The sequence below is a fragment of the Chroicocephalus ridibundus genome, chromosome 5 (genome assembly GCF_963924245.1).
Source record: "Chroicocephalus ridibundus chromosome 5, bChrRid1.1, whole genome shotgun sequence".
In the NCBI taxonomy this organism is placed as follows: domain Eukaryota; kingdom Metazoa; phylum Chordata; class Aves; order Charadriiformes; family Laridae; genus Chroicocephalus; species Chroicocephalus ridibundus.
In genome coordinates this window covers 49,579,668-49,603,068 of record NC_086288.1, presented here as the reverse complement: position 1 = coordinate 49,603,068, position 23,401 = coordinate 49,579,668, and the positions used below count along the sequence as shown (strand labels likewise).

At 41.7% G+C, this 23,401-nt stretch overlaps 1 protein-coding gene across 5 annotated transcripts in view; it reads left to right on the top strand.

The window, feature by feature from the left end:
• Positions 1-23,401, top strand: part of CTBP1 (C-terminal binding protein 1) — a 249,744-nt gene that overhangs the window by 157,016 nt on the left and 69,327 nt on the right. For 2 of the 5 annotated variants that reach the window (XM_063335177.1, XM_063335179.1), the window contains exon 1: positions 22,373-22,601. The exons of the other annotated variants lie outside the window; for them this stretch is intronic. In XM_063335177.1, the coding sequence (XP_063191247.1) occupies positions 22,562-22,601 (40 nt within the window). In that variant the 5' untranslated portion in view covers positions 22,373-22,561. Of the gene's footprint in view, positions 1-22,372; positions 22,602-23,401 lie in introns of those variants that run through there. 5 annotated transcript variants of the gene reach the window in all.

The following is a 23,401-nucleotide window of genomic DNA, read 5'->3' as shown; positions in this document are numbered from 1 at the left end:
TAGATGTCGATGTGTTTCGGGAGTGCAGTGCAGGCAGCCAGGCGATGTATGACAAGTTCTTCTTTTCGTACCTCACTATTACAGACACAAGAAAAAAAGAAAATTGATGACGAAAGCATGTTGCACCTTTAGAACTTTTACATCTGGCAAGGAAATTATTGATTATCTTTTTATTATTTGATTTAGTTTCTTTTCACATAAATATACTTTGTGTCAAAGTAGTGAAATGTTTGGAGTAAGTATAAACTTCAGTGATTGTATTTTATTTTGTATATAACACACAAAATATTTTTTAAATAATCAAATGTATGCTCAATATTTATTTTCTAATTTCTCATTAGTATTTTAAAATACTTAATGTATTCACATTCTGTTGATGCTGTTTCTAATTTTTTAAAATTTTTTGACCCTCTCTCATATATTTTATTTAATAGACTAAATTTCCTCTCTCAAGCTATCAATGCTACTGTTCTTGAAATACTTTTTATTATCATTTCTTGAATATTTGTACTGATGGATTGATCAACCATGTAGGCCATTAGAAGAAATAAAAACCGAAATAGTAGGAGTAGCATTAAATACGTAATTAGGTGAAAGAGAGGCATTTGGTACCTTTAGGTAGGATGTGTAATGAAGAATTCTCTAATTCTTATTGCTTTCTAAGAAAAAGTACTATGTATCTAGGTCAATACTTAACCCCGCCCCTGCTGCCAGTTGAACTCTGCCATTTGAATATTACTCAGCACGACTCAGTCTGTCACCATGTTTGGATATTGCAGATGGAAATAATATTCTAGCACCTTGCGTGCCTCTCGTGTTCCCCAGTCTGGAGAAAACTGACGTCCTGGCCAGAAGAGATCCAGGGTTTGAAGGTTTTAGATGTGTGTTTAAATATTTCATTGTACCGTTTGACAGATTAATTTCATTCTTATTTTGCACCTACATTTTGTATTGCATCAGCACAAGCAAAGCTGCACCAAAGCTGTGCATCTCCAGAAGCTGGAAAGAAATGTGTTGAAAGGTCTGTCGAATTGTATTTTTCCGAATGACACAGTACTAATACCTAGTAAGATTCCAGAAGGGAGAAATGTATTTGTTTTGTGAACACTATTTTCTTCCTTTCGTATTATGTGTTGTCAGTTGAGCTTCTTGATTTTCCCTTGGCTAAGTTAAGAAAGGAAACAAAGATTGAAGTGGTCATTACCCAGGCTCATTGCCTCGTGCAAATGTCTTTAGTAAATAATTTAGGAAAAGAATTACTTCCCTGCATTTGACTAGAGGACGACTTAGTAAGATTGACTATATTTTAATCATCGCATTTGTGCTTTCAGTTATTAGAAGTATTTTGTTACATGGTTATAAAGGTTAGCAATTATAACGTAATGCTTCTGTCTCATACAAGAATGACAAACGCTTTTGAAACATCCTTGAGACGGCCTGGCTGCATCCATTGAATTTTGGTACCTGAACACTGAGTTTGTTTTTTTGACATGTCGCACACACAAATATATGCATATATATTTTTTGTAGCCTGTTTCACTTCATCTGCTGTATGGAGTTAGATATTGGATGTGGCCTGTAGTGTCTCATCTGCTCCAATATTTCACTTTCAGTAGGAGAAGCTGCTTCCCCCCACAAAGATTTGAGAGGTGCTATTTGGCCATTACTGTTCTGCATTTATTTGATGTCTGAAGCATGAGGACTACTTTTTATTTTGCTTTATACTTAAATCACAAAGCTTTTAAGAGTCTTCTCCTTTGCCTTCCACAACATTCAACACAATGGGGATTTTTGGTCTGGTTTTTGGGAGCGCTATATTCTGTGCCTGTACAAAAAGTCACTATTTAAATTATTGTTACACACCTGGTTATATCTTCTAGGTAGATCACTCCCTCTTTAAATCCCTTTTAAGCTCCAAACATGCCAGTTATTCAGCAAAGAACAAATATTTACTTCCTGGAGATTTTTTTTTAATCGAATGACACAGCTGCGTTGCCCTTCCCTTTAGTTTGAACATGAAGTGGTCATTCACAGGAAGAAATCTCCAAGTAAGTCTGGTGACCTAAGGGTGTATTGTTTTCATACCTGTCTATGTTGACATGAAATCTGCTCATCTTCTTTGCAGCCTTCAGTGTCAAAATATTTGTGCTGTTAAAGTGAAGGCAGAAATGACGAAAATCCTGTTGTCAAATACATATTGTAAATATGAGAATAGAAATGTATATTATTCTTTTCCAGGAGATGAATAAACTCCAATTACAGGGGCTTAAGTATGGTTGTACAAACCCAAAACGTAGCAGGTCTTCAGGACCTCCAGCTTCTGCTTGCCAGTCTGGGATGTGTTGGTGCAAGAGGCGCTCAGGGTACAATGTACGTGGGCTCGCCTCACTGCGTGGTTTCTGTGGGAGAGCATAGAAATATCCCTTTGTAAATTGATTATTCTCAACCGGGTCGATGGAGACCTCCTGCTGGTCCGGGTGGTGCCCTGCATGACCCTGCGTCAGTCTTGGAACTAAGGGGTGGGATGAGACGCACCAGTAATGAGGTTAGGGTCATGAAACCCCAATAGCCATGCAGTTTTGCACGCAAGACATCTAGGGAACATTTTTCGTTGCTGAAAGCCTTTTCTGCTCCCTTTCCTCGGGAGCAACGTTACGGAGTTAAGGCAGCATGTAAAAACCAGGAGGTGGGAGGATAGAAAAGTTTGATGTTGAGCTCTCTGGATGTTGTTCAGTTTGAACTGTCGAAGCAGTGGTTTGCAACAGATTGGTGTAAGCAATTCCCAGTGATAGCTGCAGCCACCAAAGGACAAAGAAGAAAAGAGTTAGCAGGAGGACATAGTCCTGAGCTCTGGAACTTGCTCCTTTTCTTATCAAAGTCCAGATTTTGTCATCCTTAGGATACCTTCAAAACTTGAAGTGTGTTTCTGTGAGAGGACTGTGGTGTTTTCTTTGTTACTGTGTTGTGGATAGGGAAATTTGTGTGGGTTTTCCAGAGTTACTGTAATGTCTATGATTGTAACTCATTAATTGTTATATAAATTAACCCTTTAAAAACTGATCATATTGCAGAATAAGTAGAAAGCATAAATCAGTGTATGTTTTGAGAAACTGTTGGGAGAATTTTCAGATTTGTTTTTCAGTTTGGTTCTACGGGAGGTTGATGAAATGAAGTCCACTCGGTAACATCATCGTGATTCAACAGATCTTCTTGCATCAGAAGTAGGATGCAGAAATGTTACTTCCGGCAGGATGAGAGAGTTGTTCAGCCTGCAGAAGAGAAGTCTTCGGGGAGACATCATTGCAGCCTTACAGTACTTAAAGGGGGTTTATAAGAAAGATGAGGATGGACTGTTTAGTACAGCTTGTTGCAATAGGAGAAGGGGTAATGGTTTTAAACTGAAAGAGGGTAGATTCAGACTAGATGTAAGGAAGAAATTTTTTATGATGAGGTTGGTGAAACACTGGCACAGGTTGCCCAGAGAGGCAGTAGATGCCCCATCCCTGGAAACATTCCAAGTAAGGTTGGACAGGGCTCTGTGCAACCTGATCTAGTTGACGATGTCCCTGCTCACTGCAAGGGGGGTTGGACTAGATGACCTTTAAATGTGCCTTCCAACCCAAACTGTTCTATTATTCTGTGGATTTTTTTCATTTTGTACTATCTCATGGAGATGGCAAAATTTGCAATTAGGTCATTTTAACCACTGAAGTTTAGAGGAGCTAATAATTAGTATTTCAACATGGGAAACAGCGGGGAGGAGTTTGAGGGGAAGAGCAGACCAGCTGAGGTTACCCAGGGGAGGACAGCCGAGCTCATTGACTTCTCTTGCAAAGCAGCCAGTAACACCCTGCCCAAACCCGTGCTAAAAGGCAAGCAGGGAAAGTCCTCCTTCAAACGTTTTCCTGTAAAGAGAAATCTAAATAAATCAATGTTATTACAAGTTACAGGTGTAGCGATTTCACGTACAAAACCCACCTTGGCATAGTGTCCTACTACATTTCCCAACTCCATTCAGTGATTTGTGTCAGAAATCTTACCTCTTTTGCGCTGCATTTCTGTGATTTTGTCCATGTGGTTTGAGATGATGAACATCAAAATCTCTTACATGAAATGCGCTTTTAAAAAATTATCTGAAATTAGTGATTAGGAATGAAAAGGCCATCAGTTTAACAACTGTCATCAGTCTGATAATATTTTTATGCATTGTTTATGAAGAAATATGTTATAATCTGGCCACATTTTTCATCTCTAGGGCAGTTTATTTGCCATTAAATAAAGCAAAACGTGGAAAAAAAAAAAGATAATTGTATTTAACCCAAGGAAACTCCTTACTAAAACAAAAATCAGTTTGTCATCAGTTATTCTTGATGGAGTTTTAAATTGCCCTTCTTTCATAGGAACATTTAGCAGACTGAACTGTATTTACATCACAAGCTTTGTACTCAGAACATCCAGAAATTAGGTTATTATTTATTAAAAACCCCTACTGCATTCTTTTTTTCAGTAGTGATGAATGCAAGAAAGAAAAAATTGTTTCCATCATCAAATTTTCAAGTACAATTATTTAGCTGTGCTTGTACAATTACTACTAAAATGTCATATATATAAATGGGCCTATAATCACACTTACAAAAACATACCAAGGGATGGTATTTCTGTGGCTGACAGAAGAGAATACTCTAGGAAATGCTTCTTAATCTGTGTGGTTGTTTTTTTTAAATGCACATAAAAAAAATAAAAATGGATATTTCTTTCTCAATAGTCACCTCGTTGCTTGTATTGTTTAGCACAGATGAGAATTTAAGAAGAGGCCTAGGCAACAGTTAAATTAAATTTTAGAAGCCACGCTCTTCTTAAGAGCCGTAATTTTGCTCCCAGTAGGCTTTTAAATGCTACTCACATGCTGCCATCCAAGTCCCATTACAGATGTCAGTGCTTCTTAAGTTAGGCTTTGTTTCAAAAGAGAAAAACCTTCTTTTTGAATGAAACATGGAAGCAAATCATTAGATTAAATTGCTGAGGAAACGATAGGTGTAAATTGGATCTATAGAGTCCTTACACAGCCTCCAGTAAACTTTAAAATCTAAGGGCATCATATGGGTGGAAGGAGGGAGAGGCTACAAAGGAGGAATTTATAAATACTGCCCTGGCACGCAGGGATGGCGTTAAGAAAATCAGAGCTCAAGTTGAGACTTGAATGTCAACGGCAAGAAAAAGTTTCTGCCTCTGTCTTGGTAGCATGAGGACTGGGAATGTGTTTCTGGGGATGTGAAGCGGAAGGAGGTGACTGGGAACAGTCAGCGTGGATTTTGCACGGATAAATCCTGCCTGTCCGAGCAGATTCACTTCAGTGAAAACCTGGCTGGGTTTGGGGATAAGAGGAGAGCAGTGGACGTAATTTCCCTCAGTTTTAACAAGGTTGTGGGCACGTCTTCCCACAGCGCTATTTGAGTTGGGAGGTTGTGGTGGGAGGGTTGTGGTAAAGCTCTGGTTGGATGATGGCGCTCAGAAGTTGGGTTTAGTAGGGTCTACTCTACCTGGAGGTGGCAGCAAATGGAGGATTGCAGGGGTCCGTCATGTTAGAAGATCCTGCTCATTTAACAGTAATAGATGAAGGCACCCAGTGATATTAGAGTTGAACTGCAGCTTTTGACTATAACAAGTGTCTTCAGATTTCAAAGCTTGTATGTATTTCTGAGTCTTACTCATTTAGTTGTGTAATAGGTCTTCACTGAGAAGAGGTTAGCATCAGCTCTGCTAAAGGAGAGTAGCTCAGAGCCAATGAAGATTTTATTGCCCCCAGTAAACTTCTGAGCACCCTTCTCTTGGAAGCTCTTTCAAGTTTCAGGGAATTTCCTAGCTAATATTAACCAATTATCAGTTTAAAGTATGAAATACGAGCAAGGTGGCAAGGTTGTAAAAAGCTAGGACAAGTGCACACAACTTTGCTACCTTCACCTGGTCATGGGCAGAAGGTAAATCCTGGTGGCAGGATGGCTGCAGGTAGGACAAGCTCTGGAGCAAAAAGGACTTTCCCAGAAAGGATTACTCCATTGCAAAACTCATCCCCTTCTGCTTTCTGAGCCTTGTATACGCTGCCCTGCCTGATAGCAACACAGATGCCAACTTCTCATCCCACAAATACCTGTTTATGCCGGGTGTATGCCTAGGTTTTCCTATCATCTCACTTACAGCTATTTTGTGATGGGAGAGAGAGCTTAGCCTAGAAACTGTTTGTGCTAAAAGATTGTTCTTATTATCTTTATTTTTCTAAAAATTGGAATGAGTTAGAGAGATAGTTGATTTTAGGGCAGGCAATATCCAAGACAGTGTACAATACTGATTTGAACATTTATTTTATGATGACATATGTTATTCCTTCAGCTGTAGTAAGCATGTTAATAAAATATGGATTTATTTTACTGAAAATCTTTCAAATTTTTAATACAGCTGTGAGCTGAAGTTTATTTTGGCACATTGAACTGTACTGTCCTCTGCGGTTATTAAATGTTTAATTGAATCCCTCTAGTCTTTCAGTTTAACCACCTGAAAACCAATGTCTGAATAACAGTGGTCTTTGTTTTATAATTATTTTAGAGCTCTGGGAAGCAGAAATTAGCTTGTGTTAATTGTTATTTTATGTAGTAAGTAGTTACAAATTTAACTTGAAACTTCAGTCTTAGCGTGGTGGGGTCTTGTATACTTGAATGGCAAACTTTCATTGATTTCAATAACGTCAAATCTTGGTCCATAAAGAAACAAATATTAGTTCTTAGTTTTCCCAATAAATTGGAAAACAGAAAAACGCTGTTTTCAAGCTAAATTGATTGGGGAAACTGCAGACCAATACGTAGTTCACACTTACTTCATGTGCTGTAATTATTGCAGAAGTGATTAGTGTACGTTGTGCTTCTCAAGTCTCAGAAAAACTTGTTGGTCGTCCTGTCCCGTTCCGTCCCCCGCCCCAAGAAGTGTTTTATGCAATTAATGGTAGCACTGGGGGGGAGCGATGGGGAGTCAGCTTTGTGGCAGACTTTGGTTTAAGCAGGACCGAGAGGATCTGTGTGTGTGTGGACCCGAGTGGCGGGACGTCTGCGGCACCACCTGCGGCGTGTGTGAAAGTTAAACACGCGCGCGTCTGTGCTGGGTAAAGCCAAAGTGAAGGCTGAGAAGAGCACAGAGGCAGATGGAGGCACTGATATCTATTATTAATGATACGGTTGTGATTGGAGTACAGTTACACAGATTGCTAAAAGCAAGAGATAGCTATCTTGTAAGAAAGCAATATTGTCTTACGCCCGCTGTGTTTAATTCTTCTATACAACACAGGTACAACTATCATTAAAAAAAAAAAAAAAAGGCATAAACCAGACTGGGGCTGACAGTATTCTCTAACAACAGTAACTTTTTTGGTGGTGGAAATGTTTCATTAACAGATGAATACAATTTTTATTGATCTTAATTTCTACTTTTCATACTCCGTCTCTCCAGATGATTAATTTATTACTGTTTTGGTAATCTTTCAAGGGTTTGCCCCACAGAATTCTATCATCATTTTGACAGTTTAGCTTCCCAACTGGCTTTTTATAGTACATTCAGCGTTTTTGTGTTAGAATGAAAGTAAGTTTTTCCCCTAATCTAGACCTGCCAGAACTATCTACCTTATAAATGACCACTCCTCTCTCCTCTGCTATACTCTCCATGTAATAGTAAAACATTCAGCACTAGTAGAAGACACCAAAAAAGTATGTTAAAATATGCACATGGTTCTCTGTGAGGCTGCTCTAGGTGATATATTCCAAAACATGGTAGTTTTAGTAAATCAAATGCAATTTTACAGGCCTGCAAATTTATATTATATTTTGCTGCTAGCAGTAGGAACTTCAGTTAATTGAACATTGGGAGACCTATCGGTGCACGAGACAGAGCTGAGGGGGGAAGGCAAACTGCAGGTTAGATAGCTGACTTCCTACAGATATTTTTCTGTTTAGATGTCTAAATATTTTATGGGTTTGCTGTCACAGCAAACATGAGTGTTTAACAGGCGAATACTATACATAATTTAAAGATGAGGAAGCTGGATACATAGAAGGGAAGTGGTTTAGGATGACAAGGATGATAGGAGGCTGGTGACAGAATCACGAACTGATTGTACTTCTCCCGAATCTTGACTAATGCCTTAATCCTTCCAATTTCTCCCAGTTACGAGATGCCTCACTTCCCTTACAAAAGCACTTGCCAGCAGAATTCCTCTAGGCTCCGTCTTGTGCAACTTTTTTGCAAGCTGAATGGAAAAGACTATGCTGTCTCATCAATTAAAATGTCAGCAGCTTAAATACCAAAAACTGATGGGCAACATCCAGTTCTACTTGTCAGATACAGGAATAGTCTTGGAGTGCGTGGTAGAGAAGGTGCTTAGGGAAGCACTAACTGAGCTGAAGCCGAGCGAGGTGGCAGTAGCATCAGTACTGAAGACGGACACATTGCCATCTCATCGCCTCTTACTGAAAACACTTCTGCCAGCAACGTACCCTACGTAGTGTGATGAAGGTGCTACAGAAACTTCAGCTCATAGCAGACCACGCTTCTGGCACCTGGCAGTGATCTGGTTATTCATTGCTAGTCTCCAGACATCCCTATCTCAGTGCGCTTGGGTAGACAAGTGCATGAACCCCCAAGTCTTTGAGTTATTTAATGACAGTAAAACCAACTTGTTATTAATTCGTAATAAAAGTCCTTGAGTATTCGGTATCTCATGTGCTGTGTGGGGCTTCCCACCGAAGTCCAGTTGAAATCTATCCACTCTGTCTCTAGTGCTGTCGGTGGGATCACCATGAACTTTCTCCTGGAATTTAGCTGTTTTATGATAAGATATCCCTGTTCATCACAATTTCTCATTAGTAATTGCTTCCTGTTAATGGACGTCACCAGCAGGGAGAGATTTATATCAATAGATGACGCTCAGTGAAAGACTGAGATCATCTGTTCTGTTCATTCCTATAGGGAGCAGAGCAATGATCAGCAATTAGTCATCTTTAAGTTTTTGGAGCTGTAACTCCCCAGAGCATAATATCAGGAGGGAACTTCTAGCGTACCTTGAACTCCTTTGTATCACGTATATCCCTGATACTTTTGCAGCCCCAGTTTTTTTTACTGGACTGATGTTTATCTTTTAGAAAGACATTTGAAGTATTCAGGAGATGAACACACCGCCATAACCCTTGACATCCACTTAAAAAAACCCCAACAACTAGAAAATGCAGTTTTTGAATGTAAATCTACAGCATTTTAGTTCTAGTTGCTTTTTCTTATTATGTCTCCCTCTAAGATTAGGCAGTCGTTTAGTATCTGGTATTTCTCCCTACAAAGGTATTTATACAGCATAATCGTATTATGTCTCAGGTCTTTTGTTGGCAATCTGAATACATTGTGTTCTTCAAGGCATTTTTCTCCACCATTGAGTCTTTCTTTTTGTACTCTTTCGAATGTACACAACATGGATGCCAGAGCTGGCAGCAATACTTAACTAAGTATAATCTCAGTAATCCTATCCGTAATTGCAAAAAAAAATCCTCCATACTTGAATTTAACCATTTCTTCAAGAAAAATGTTATCTCCTTACATTGAGGTGTGGTTCTTGAAGCTCACGCAGAGTTGCACATCATTTTTTAGGCATTAGTTCACTACCCTGTCAGTGTGACAGCTGTCTTTTCTAATGGCAAAGTTTTCCACCCTGGTTTTATTAAAGCACGTTTTGTTTCTGTGATCTTCATTTATCCATGATCCAGAATGACTGTGCGATTACGCTGTTGCTACTATTTTTTACAGACAGTTATTATTGTTTCTGTGATGTTCACAGTCATTTTGGCAAAGATTTTCTATCTATGTCCACATCGTTGGTGAAGGTGACGACAGATACCCATTAGAAACATCTCCACTGAGAGAGTTTTTCATTGACAAATGTGTCCTAAGCTGATTCATAATCCTTTTAATACGTGTTTGGTTTTGATCGGTTTTGTGTAGCGCTTTTTAAATGAATACAGAATGTCAGTAGTGCTAACTCAGACACCCAGCAAAGCTCTATTTTATTGCATCTTCCTGGTTGCCTTAGATGAATTTGTTAGATTTTTGTGAATCCTGGTGATGAATACCCCGTTTGTGCAATGGTTGGCATCCGAGGAGGACTTTGTTGTTCATGTCAATGTCCAGTCTGGCCCATACCACGACATATAAGAATCAAGATGAATATTTTCTAGTGAAAATAATTTGCTATTTGGTAGAAATAATCAATAATGTGCAAGTACACAGTGCCTTGATTTTATCAGTCGTTCATTCTTGTTCTACTGCATTCTTGTTGGCCAGATCAAGAATTTTAGAAATAAATTTTCATACCAGATCTGCCCAATGGCCCATGAATTTCTGCAATTGTACTTAATTAATTGAGACTAAAATCTAGTAGTAGGAAAGAGATATTTAAAAAAAAATTTCAATAAGTACCCATAATATAGGCTCCCAGTAAAGAAAATGGACTTGGAATCTCTGTATTAGTGTTTGGCTCACTCCTTTGAATATCAATGTGCTTGCACAACTGCACAAAACTAGAATTATTTTTTCTAATGCATCTGTGTGGGTTCTGTAGAGAAGCGATATTACATTCCCCACTGTAACTCTATGTGTAGTAAGTGGAATATATAGTACAACTTGTTTGGGTCAGAATGAAGTAATATTACACTGTGATATTCTTACATTTCTGGGAGTCTAAGCTGATCAAAATTCTGTTTTGCAATTATCTTGATTATTTAAATTCTTTGAATGTCCTTGTGAGAGTGATATGCCATTCTTTCCAGCTAAAATTATTCAGCTGTTTCTTCCCTTAGTTAATGTATGGGGGAAAAAAATCAATATAAAAGATAATATTTTAGCATTAGTTGATCCTAGGGTCTTATTTGATTCCAGCATAGCAGGCTAAGTAGCAAATGCTCTTAGCAATTGTTTCTGTTAGTGGAATTTTGAAAGCACTAAGAGAAATCTTGATCCATGGAGACAGTACAATAATTCACATTGACATATTTTCCCCATTTGCCACAGGGCAAGTGGAACTATTAATGCTCCTGTACAAAACCTTTTTCTCCTTTTCTCTTTTTTTAAGAGCAGAACGGAAACAGTGGTGATCACAACAGTGGATTATATGTAAAAATTCAGGCTACCCTGCAGCCATCAAAGGGAAGAAGATTCAGAAAATTTACTATCAGTGTATCTTTGCTTTTTTTTTTTTTTTAAATAGAGCCCCCTGTGCAATGAGTGTGTATATATACATATTTACATTGTGGAAGTTTTGTAGTGTTTTGGAGGTTTGATGGTTGTTTTAAGCAAGAAGACGTCTCTAGGGTCAGGGAGCAGGTAGCAGTGATTGTAAAATAAGCTCTTTGAATACTGCATGTACACATGAGCTGATTCTAACAAACCCCCCTGCTCTGAATCCATTTTGTGCCCCGCAACGTACAGTCAGCGCCCAACGGAGACAGCCGCTCCAATCATGTATACACAAGGAATATTTGTTATCCATTGTAGTATTTTGCCTGCAGCTTTGAGAGACCCAATTTTGTCTTCCCTTAAGCAGCAGAAATGATGTCAGCATCAACGTGGCACTTTTTTCTTTGGGTGTTTCAAGAACTGAGAAATTGAACCGTTCATTGATAAATAAAGATTTATGTAAAAAATGTGTAAGTTTAAGCAATTTCACCCACTTAATGCAGCAAAACTGCCTTTGAAATGAGATTTAAACATGAGTTCTTCAAAAGTTGGTTGGTTAGATGTTCAGGAAATAATAGACAGTTGCCAGAAACAATAATTACACTGAGGAGTAGCAATGATAGGTGAACAAATATAGATCTTCTAAGTGTGCATCATGTTGGCTGTGTGTTACTAAAATCTGTGTGTACTGTTAGATGAAAAATTAACTAGAACAATTTTCTAGGTAAATTAGCAAACAATTTCTTTCCATACCTCTCCTCCCCTCCCCCCTCCCCCTTTTTTTTTTTTTAAGAGAGACGAGAGACCAGGCTTAGGTCACAAATGAGATGAGTTTGATGACCTCAGCCTGTGGCCTCGCAGACATCTGTCTCCATCTCAAAACACCCATAGATTTTAGCGCAATTGGAAATACCTTGTCAGGAAATATACAGGAATAGACTGAGAACACTTAACGATGGTGTGATTGTAAAACCTCAAGAAACAAAAAATCATCCCTTCCCTCTCAGTACTTGGTGTTTAGTAGAAGTTACAGTTGTGGTGCTTAAAAGGAAAAACATTCCAAAATACTCTTGTTGAACCAAGGTAGGGTGTTGGTTTTTTTCCCCTTAGACTATTTGTTATCTACATGAATTATTGTTCATTCCTCTCTTGTGATAGTCCTTTCTGATGTGGGTTTCTCTGTAATGTTAATCACGTAGGTGCAGCCTCTGGGAAAGACACAAACTTTAACCTTTCTGGGTCATGGGTCTCAGAAGCCACTTTAGTTAGAGATCAGCTCAGTACAACGATACACACAGTATTCTCATTTGTTTCCAGGTCTTTCAGGAAAAGCTAATTAATTATTTATACATTATCTATATACATTCACTTATTATTACAGCTCAGTTGTCTTTAGCCTCCACTAGTTAATTTAAAGTAGTTTTTTCCTAAGGTAACTTCATCATTTATGACATAACTTATACTGTTCATAAGATGTATCAAATCATTTTAATTAAGAACCCAATCTGTTTGCATGGTAGTATTTCCCTTTTTGTGTATGTCTGCTGAACTTCACTCTTCCCGTAGTGATGTACAAGCCTGTACTGTGATCATTCTTTCAGATACATAAAGTAATATAAATTAATAAAACATTATTCTAATATCAATGACTCTTCTGCTGGTCATAGGAGTAAATAGGATCCAAATAAAACATGAGAATTTGAAGCAAGAAAAAAACCAAAAACCTTTTGTATACCCTAAGATGTTCCCTAGAATTACGTGATAAAAATGAAAACGTTAACATTGTTGTTTGCGTCAGGGTTGCAGATTTTTGTTTATTCTGTTTCTTGTGACCTGATAGTTCAAATGGCACATCAGTGTACTGAAAAATAATAGTTCGTTACACTGAAGCAGTATTAGATACTCTGCTTCATAAAAAGACAGTATACGTTAAAAGATTGAATAATCGTCTTGACGAAATAAATGAAAAAAAAAAACCCCAAACCTGAAAAGAGTAAGAAAAGCAACATGGTGCATTAACTGAAACCAGTTTCTGAAGCTGATAAAATGTTCCAAATCCTCTTCTATTCGGCAGTCTGTTCTAGGAAATTTATCTTTTAAAACTATCACAGAAAGTTCTTTTACTTGTTTTAATGCCTTTTGTTTACCGCTCACGATGAACTCTTTGTGGGCTTTCCACAATGTCATCATGAGTCACAAATACTGCAGATGTATCAGCCCAGCCGCCTCGCCAGCGCCTGCCTGGCACAACAGGCACTGTCTTTAACACTGCACCGAGGAGTCTGCTGTCGAGAGGAATGGTCGTTGTGAGATGATGGAGTTCCCAAAAGGCACTTGTAGGACCGCAGTTGTGCTGCGCTGTGATACAAATTCAACAAAACATCTCTGTCAGATGGTGTTTCCCTCTGTGGAGGAGCTGAGCCACTCCAAAGGCAACGGTTTAGCAAACGTTTTCCTGAGATGTGTTATCTCCGCAGCATTTTGTTCATGTAATATGGTAAGGCCTTTGGAAAGTTTATCCAATAATCTTTCAATAATACCATCCTATCATAATGCACAGCGCTGCCTTACTCTGTAAATCGGGGTATTTGGCAATAAATATAAACACAAGTGGCAGTAAATCTGTTGATACTGATTATCACCTGTTTGAATTGACGTTCTTCTGTAGTGAAATTGTATATTATATGAATATAAGTAGTATGTTCAGGCAGCATTTATGCGAGGGTAACAGTCCGCTTCTCTCTTTACATTATACAGCAATACAAAGGGAGCTTTGTCAATACACACAAAGTTACCATCTCGCTGTGTAACCTGGCACGTAAAGTGATGTCCTTTAGGATTTGAATGTATCTTAAGAGGTCTTGCACCGGGATAAGGATTCCTTGCAGTTTACTTTTCAGCTATCGAGATTTAAATCCTGAGAACAGGAAGTAAAAAACTTGCTCAACAGTCTCTATTTTGGTTTAATAAAAGAAAAAAAGGCGTACCTCCCAATAGTTGCCTATCAAATGTTTGTTAGAAAAATATATACGTATTAGGAGGGATATAAAACTGTTAGTATGTAGCTAGATATATGGAGGCAGGCAACATATGAAATGTGTTTCTGCGGCCAATGGGGTTTGTGTTTTACTCATGAAAGCTTGCTAGTTTCTTTTTACTGTTCTAAAATCATCCACCATTCACTGTTATGGATTTCCTAGCCTGTATATTGTTCCATATGTCGTAACTAGCGAATTGATTTTCACTGCCTGTCTCTTTGCTACTGTTTTTCTCCACTCTAATTTTCCTGTTTTCTTAGAGTACAAAGGGCTGTTCATGGAGAATATTATTATTTTTTTTTACATAGTTAATGGGATGTTTTTCTTATTTTGTTTACAAAATTCTGGATATGCTACTTTTAAAATGAAATTAAGACAAGTTAAAAAAACATAGTTAGAGCTTACACTTTTTATCATCATCTATTCAATTCTTCAATAGTTATCTGTAGGTAGATTTTATTGAGTTCATACAAATGCCTTGAGGTTTTCGACGTGCAAATGTTTTCTGTCGTGTGTTATAGCTACTGTGCAAAGTGTGAGTTACTGAAGGTATCTGAAGTGCTTGACCGATGGTGTGCAGGTGCTGACTACTGTTACGGTGCCAGCATTACCGAATTTTAATTGTATGTGGATGCGATCAGGCAGTGAGAGGCAAGGCGCTGCCGGGGAGACGTTGTGTGGCTCAGGAGCTGGTGCGATGATTCACTAGAGGTCACTTCTTGCTCACTAATGAAGCATTCTCTTCTCTTAGCGCTGGGTGATGGTGGAGTGCTGGTAGAGCAGTATTTCACCAGGGTACAAACCAGTGCTCAGTTTGGAGGAGGATGAAATTCAAGACCGATCACTTGTAATCACCCCGAGCAAATTTGACAAAGCAAGAGAGTTCGTTTCAATGTCATAAACGTATATAATCCCAGTGGCGTGGTTGTGCTCAAGGTCCTTGACAGTAAATGGACATTAAACATTGTTTTGCTTTCTGCATCCTTTAGCATCCTTGCTAGTTTTTCAGATTTGTAAGCCTTGTGCTTAGTTTGAGAGAAAAATCTCTAGATAAATGCTTAGTGAGATGTTACTTTGATTTCATACCATTTTTATAATTCCTGAGGGGGTCCTCAGTTTTGTGCTATGTGTTTCAAACAAGGAAGTATGTTGTTCTCTGTGCCGCCTAGTGAATGAATGAGGTTTGTAAGTGTGAATATAATTGTTTGGGAACTTTAAGATTATCTTTGGTACAACTATAGCTTTTTTCCCTGGTTACTTGTTGTGTAACTTTGACAAAAATAAGATGCCAAGTGTGTTATAAGGGAACTAAAGAGGAGGTAGAGGATAATAGAGTGCAAATGACATAGCAGCATGGAGACCACTAACTCACTGCCAGTCCAAATGGGTACGAACGTACAGCATCTCCGAGAGATGCCCCTATTGCTGCTTTAGCATGGTGCCAGGCCCAAAATAATTAATCCCACTTCTGAGCAGATAATCACCTCACATTTGGAGTAACACTGGCAAATCTGAACTGCTTACGGTTTCAGAGCTGGAGCAGAGATCAAGCCTTCAGCCTCAGCATCTCTCCTCTCTTCTGGGAGTGGGGTGGGCAGTGGTCTGCCCTTGAATCTGTGTAGGCAAAGGCACCTCTTGCACATCACCTTCTGAATTTGATTTTCTGCATCCAGTCAGTTTCTCAGCAGATTGTCTGAAGACTGAAGACACGACCACAACAGCAGGTTCACTCAGAACATCCACTGGTTCTGCTTAGGCCACTGGATGGTTAATTATTCTCCTTAGTACCTGGGAAATTACCACCACCAAACAGGTTATTGAATCTATTACAAACTTGCAGTTTTTTTGATCCCTTCAGTTGGCTTTAGTATGTATGTCTGTTTCTTTGCATACAGAATGCAGCATCGCAAAGAGTATCTCATTTTCATTATAATTTTAAAGACACAATCACGTCATAACTATTCTGCGTGGGTCTGAGCCTACTGCCCTTAATCATCCAATAAAATAATACTTTGCTTCATAACCAGGCCCAGACTGATTTAAAACTTGAGAAGTAAATTACTACTCAGTAGTAACTTGCTACAATCCAGTTCTATAAAAGTAAATGCAGAATGTTGTTATGCTGGTTCATTATGTTGAAATTATATTGCATTATAATTTTTAATGGAATTTTTAGTGTAATATATTCCAAATGCCTTCTTTAACATCTTGGGAGACAGTTGGGTCAGTGATCTCACTCACCAATTGAGGGGCTGTCCACTGCCCACATGATTTTATTAGTAGCTGAAGTTAAATTTTTAAGGACCTCATTAGTAGTGGAGCCTCAGCACAGGATCTTTGCAATGCACACGGTCTGAATGAGCTCCAAGATTTCAGACAGGTGAGAAGGTGAAAACCTTCCCCTGGGTTACTAACCCACTTTTTGTTCTTTCATGTTAATTGGCTGTTAGTTCCTGGGAACACAGATTGTGCTGCTTCTCCTTTACCTCATCCAATGTCAAATCCCCAAAGCAGCCCTGCCAGCACAGAAGGGAGCGAGCCATATGGGGCAGGTTGCAGTTGTTCCTTCAGGTCTGGATTTATTCCACTGTGAACAGATGGACAATGGCTGACATCCACTAATAGTTCTCGATAGGTTTCTTCTGTTGTTCACCTCTATCTTCTTTTTCTCTTCAGCCAGAATGCAGACCTTCCTGGAAATGGTTTGTTAGCTCCTCCTGACTAGGTGGAAAATGATACTTCTCATTTCACGATAACCAGAAAATGCAGAGGATTTAATTCCACCCTGGTTCTTGTGTTTTTAGCACTTGTATGAAGAGGGTGAGATCAAGAAGAAAATCCCTTAGTCACTTAATACAGATAACATCAGAGGAGAGAGGGGTTTTGTGTGTGCACTGGTTTGAAGGGAATTTATTCTTCCATTCATTCAGCACACTGCAAGCTTTTTCACTTTTGTACGGCTGTTATTTCCAGCGTAGAGCTAGTATAGCCATTCCATTCTGAGAAAAGAGCAATGCACATTTGGCATTTCAAAAATGACTTTGAATGTTTGACACAGCTGAACTTCTCGTTCATTAAGTGGAACTTTAATCTACGACTTTGATCCTCCAGCAAACCTTCTTTTTAACAGTAGATGAAGGTCCTCTATTTTATTTCATGCTTGTGATGACCATCATTTCTTAAAGATGAAGTGTTTCCCTTTTGTCAGTTATTTTATTTTTCCATTTTCCCCTCAGAACCTGCTGAAAATGTTTCTCCAAAATGGCCTTTCTCTTTCACATCAACCAGAAAGCATTAACTTCCTACAGCGGGAAGTTTCACACAGAGGAAGTTATACATAAAAAAAAGCAGCTCTAATTAAAATATGCAACTGCAAAATGAAAGTAGACTGATCCCTATGTGTGTGTTTTATAAACAAATACTTTTCAGGATCTAAGCAAAAGAATTAAGGATTTAAATTCCGAGTCTTCTTTCCAGATTTTAAATCAATTGTATTGACTTATTTTGATTACACATTTTAAAGACCTATTTTTAGCAAAAAGTTTAAATGTTGGGTCTGTCTTATCTAGCCATTCTTTTCTTCTGACATAAATCCCTTTTAGGATCTCCTAATAGCATCTGCAAGATTTACTGTTCACAAAAGTTAAGATATTCCCTTGAAATATAATCTTACATTTTGATTAAAAAACGCACAAAGCTTTTAAAACGACAGCTTTAAAAACTGTTACAATGAATGACGCATGTTTGATAATGAAGCAAAAACATGCATGAAAAAGCCCGCATGCACAGCTGTGACAAACTAAAAAAAAAAATTTCTAAGTACACAATCTCAGTATCTAGATGTAAGAATATTGTCAAACATTATTCGCTTTAGAGAGCATTCAACACGTATCTTGGCTCGTTGCTTATACGGTACAACAGTAAAACTTCCTCTTTCAGTATCTTCAAAGTCACATCTGCTAAAGATATCGTACCCTAATGTATCTAATTTGTGAAAGTCCAAGGTCATGCCCTTATGATTAGACATTCTGAGGGGAATAAAACTTGTACTTAAATTATACATATGGCTGTTAACAGATACACTTAAAACAATGTATTTACTCTTCAGCACATGTGCTCCTCCAGCTGACTCTTAAGAAGCCAACAAACAGTTTGGGGGCTTTGAAAAATGCCATAATTCTTAGTGCAGAACACAGAAGACACTCAGCTGTGTAACACTACTGTTAAAAAAGTCACAGTGGCAGCAGTGCCAAAATGTGATAAGAGGATGGGGATTGTTCCATTTTGTGGGCAATCGACTTATATTGTATCTGTACAAGCCATTGTCTGAAAGACGTGAAAATGACTGAATGTTTGGTGACCCAGAGGTGAGCTGGAGAACACAGGAAGTAAAATGGATGGGGGCAGCAGAAGGTTTGGCTGGAGTCAGCTGGTCTGCTCCTGGATTTTCCCGTGTCCAGGCTAAAACTAGGCCACCAAAAGCTATGTAGGGGAGGAGGACTGAACTCTGGGTGAAGGCAAGCTTGATTGTCTTAAACAGAAAGAGCATTACATTGCGTTCTGAAGGAAGACTTCAGTTGCTCTTGAGTTATTTCATTTCCTTTTCCATCCTGAGAATCCTCATAGTTTATCCTCTAGAGCAGGTGCCCCGTGGCAGCTGTCACAGAGCCAGGTGGAGAGACCTTTCGACTGGGGAGACGGGGTCAGATAACCTCTCTCCTTCAGCAGGTGCAAATCAGCTCTCCGCTATTGAAAGGAACGCAGTTGGTCCAGTTACAATCAGCTGCGGATCCAGCCCTTGATGCTTTCCCAGGAAACACGAATTTGTGATGTGTGTGTGCGCATGCGTGCGCAGGCAGGGAAATAAGTCCGGCATTACCTACACTATGGGTATTTGTTAAGTCTGCGTACAATCAGAAAGGAAAAAGAGCAAGCATATGAATCCCTTCACGAAGTAGCGTAGAGAATACCAAACTGCAGTATTAATAACCTCCTGTTATTGAATACTCCATCTGTTCATCATGCCAACTTATCCTCACTTAGAGCACTCCCCTTGTCATAATATTTTGTACCACACTCCCCTCCCTCCTTGAAGCAGCAGTTCCAGTTTAGAACTAAACATTTGCCCAGTCATGTAACCCCACCAAGGAGATGGTCTCATTGCCTGTATCTGTTTATGTTTCTCCGTAACAAAAAAATGCAACTGAACTCTTAATTTCATTTCTGAGTTTTCACTTTCCACTATTAATTTTTTCCTGGAGATACTTCCCTATCCATATTGGTATTCACAGATACTGCATTTGTGGCTTAAGCTTGTTCTACCCCTAATGCTTGTTCCTGCATTTAACTTTGCCACATGGCAAGTTAAATAGTGAAAAAAAGGGGGTTTTTTACAGCTTTGATATGTATATATTTTTATATTTGCTAACATCTATAAATGGCAATAAAGTGGTTAACCACTTTAAAGTGATTAAAACCAAATTTGTTTATTTATAAAAACCCCACAGGAGGCACTTGGCTAGGTGCTGCCCTAGTGATGCAGAGTGAGAATCTACAGAAACTGTTGTTTGACGATGTCTGAGACATCTCTACTGAGCCACAAAAGGCTTTCCCATGAATACAGGGGGAAAATGAAGAAGGTCAGAGGCTGCATAAACTTGTCCTGGGAGTTACCTCCTGATCCTGCTGGATAACCCCATGGAAGGGACACTACTGGAGAATGATGGGGAAAACCAAGTTATTAGGGAGCTGGAGCCAAGTTGCTAAAGACTGACTATATGCTAAAATCTTTTACTTGTGTCCTGAATGGATTCCTGAAATCCACACAACTTGGAGGCTGAAACCGCCCTTTATAACTTTTGGCTTCATATATTCCCCTCTCAAACAAACAAACAAAACTCCCCAAAACCCAAAGGAAAAGCTACAGCCTGTGCATGTAGAAGCACAGAAGAGATGATCTGCTCCTAGTATCAGGCATGTCACTTATCAAAGTGAGTTACTAATGAATGAGTCCCTGTAACTATTTGTATTAGCTACCTCTAATATTCCCATCACCAGGGGTATCCTAAGTATTGCAGGCTGATAGTGCAGAATCCAGAATCTTTGTGTCTACCCCCCTCCCTTTCTGTGCTCAAGTTTTTAAAAATCGCCCCGGGTCGGTCTGGAGTTCAGCGGTGCGGTCAGCAGGAGTAACTCTTCAGATTATCCCGCAAAATGATTAAAAAAAAATAAAAAACCCAAACGTGTGAGTGGAGGTACCAACACCCGGTGCTGGGAGCTTGGCTTGGAAGAGTGGGGCAGACGTAGGCTGAGCAGGCTCCCCCTCAGCCAGGGCACCCCGAATTCCTCTGGCCTGGCCGGACCCCACACCTCGGCCCAGCCTGGCAGCCCGCTCGCCCTCGCCTCCAAGTCGGTAAGAGCTTTGCCGTTTCCCTCCGTCTGAGGAGAATCAGGCCCTGGCTCACGGCTGAGCTCAGAAAATAGCGCTAATATCTTAATTTTATCAGAGGTTGACCTGTTGACCCCGTTTCACCCTCCCTTCCCTTCCTCGGCCGTTCTCTGAGGGGATGTCGGGCCTGCCGCCACCCCCGAGGTGCTGCTGTGGCAGCGCGGGCCGTGACCGCTGACAGAAACCGAGCGTTTTATGGCTGGGGAAAAAAAAAAAAAAAAGGAAAAAACCCGGGGTTTTCGCTCGCCGGGCTTGTTTGCGGGAAAGGGGACGGAACGAGCCAACACTCCCTGCCTGTCCCTGGCCGCCGCTCCGCTTCCCGGCCGCGGATGAGGTGGCAGCTGTGGGAGAAGACGTAAAAGTTTCTCAGACGGCTGGCCCCAGAGCTCCCGCGGCTGAGGGCAGGAAGGAGCCGGGGCCATGGCGGCGCTGCGGGCCCCCGCCGCCCTCACCCCTCCCTCAGCCGGGCGAGGCGGGGCGGGGCCGCCGTCAGCTGACCCGGGCGGCCGCGGGGGCGCCGCGCCCACTTTGGTTTTCGTCCGCCGCCGCCAGCGCTGTTTCGGCGAGGAGGCGAATGGCGGGCTCCCGGGGAGGGGCGGGGGAGGGGAAAGGGGGGTCGCCGGCGTTTGGGCGCTGGCGGTGACACCTGGTGTCTGATGCAAATTGCAGTCGCGGTTCCGCTTTGGGCGACGCAGTGGCCAAACGCTGAGTTTCTGTTCGTTCCCCCTGTCCGTGAAGGGGTGACGGGGACACCACCCTCCCGCCCACACGCACACCCCGTGAGGGAACGGGGGTGCGAGCGGCGGGGCGGGACACCCGGGGAGCTCGGCTGGGGGTTCAGCGAGAAATACGAGGCAGCCCGTTATTAATAAAAGTAGTGCTTTCGCATGTAGGGGCAGAGGCTGAGGAGGGAAGGGGGGGGCCCGGCGCCGATCGCCCCGCGCTTTGGGCTCAGTGGGAAGGTGTGGGGACATCCCCGGTAGGGAAGAATATCGGTATTTGCTCAGCTTGCTGCTTTTCCACGAAACCCGTCCCCGGGTTGGGCCTGGAGTGGGGGCCGGGGGCTGCGAGGGCGGGCCGGGGCGGCGGGAGGCGGTAACCAGCCCTTCCGCTCGCTGGGTGCAAAATTAAGAGCAATCTGGGGTTGTTTGGGGCGTTTTGTTTTGGTTTTTTTTTTCTCTGTTAATTTAGAGAAGGAATTTTGCCCCTGTTAATCCGGGGAGAAGCCTGAGAACCGAATCGCGAAAAGAATAACGTAACACCAGAAGCGCCAATGCTTTGGGGTGCCAGGGAGGACGTCGAACGCCGCCGGCGTTAACTTTGCCCAAGTTTAAACGAAACAAAACCACGTAGAAGTGACTACATGGGGCCCTAAGAGCCCTTCGAGCTCTCGCTGCCCGCCACAAACCAATCGCCCGGCGAAGGGCGCGGAAAGCTGGAGGGCCAGTTATGTGCCCGCCCCGCTCTCTTTCTCTCTTCGGTGCGTGCCTGGAACCAGGAGATCAAGGCGGGGGGGGGGGGGTGGGCGCGGAAGCCCCGCCCGCAGCGGCGGAGGCGGTGGCAGCGGCCGCTCCCTCCTAACCTACCCCCCCCCACACACACACCCCCACCCCGGCAACGGCGGCGCGCGTGCGCGCGGCGGGGGCGCGCGGGCGGGCATGCGCGCGGGCGCGCGCCGGCGGCGCCTCACTTCAGGGGCGCCCAGGGAGTCGCCGCCATATGCCGCGGCGGCTCGTATGTTCGCTGCCGGCCCGGCCGTCGCGGAGCGGCGGTGCCCCCCCGGCCTCCTCCCCGCCGCCAGCCCGCACGTAGCGCTTCAATGGGCAGCTCTCACCTCCTAAACAAGGGCTTGCCTCTAGGTAACCCCGATTCGCTTGGCGTCGTGTCGCGTCGTGTCGCGACGCGCCGGCCTGGTCGCGGCGGTGGCGACTGGCGGTTGCGGGGGGGCGGGTGGGGGGCGATGGTGAGGGGAGGTGGGTTCCGATCGGCCCCCGCGCTTTGTGTGCCCGTCACCGCTGCTGCCGGCCCCTCCGCGCAGCCCCCCCGGCGGCGGGGAGCCGGGCTCCCCTGACGGCCCCGCATCGGCAGCGCAACTTTGCCCGGTGGCTGCCGGTATTTGAATAAAAAAATAATAACTAGAAATTAAAATAAAGCGCGGAGAGGGGGGAGCGAGGCGAGGCGCTACCAGGGAGCTGGAGGTCGGTTGCGAGTATAATTCATCCTTAAATAAAAAAAAAGTCAAACGGCGGTAAAACTGTAACCCAGAATGTAAATTTGGGGTGGCAGTTTTGGTTTTTTTGGTGGTGTTTTTTTTTTTTTTTTTTTTTTTTTTGTGCCCCGGTCCCTTTCGCTCTTGGGTTGAGCCGTCCCCTGGCTTTTAACTGCAGAGAAATGCTGCTCAAGTGCCACGGATTGTGGGGAGGGGGGGGAAAGCTGTACTAATATTTCAATAAACAGGAAGTTTAAAAGCGGCGTTTTATTGCTGTAAAAAGTGCTTAAGGCCTGGCTGTTGAAATGATTTTGCTAAATCTGCGGACGGGTTATGTGTCTGAGAGGTAAGGCTCTTCTCTGTAAATTTGAATTTCTCTTTTTCTTTCTTCCCTCTTCTTTTTCTTTTTTTTTTTTTAAACATGTGCTAGCAAATGCATTTATGGATTGC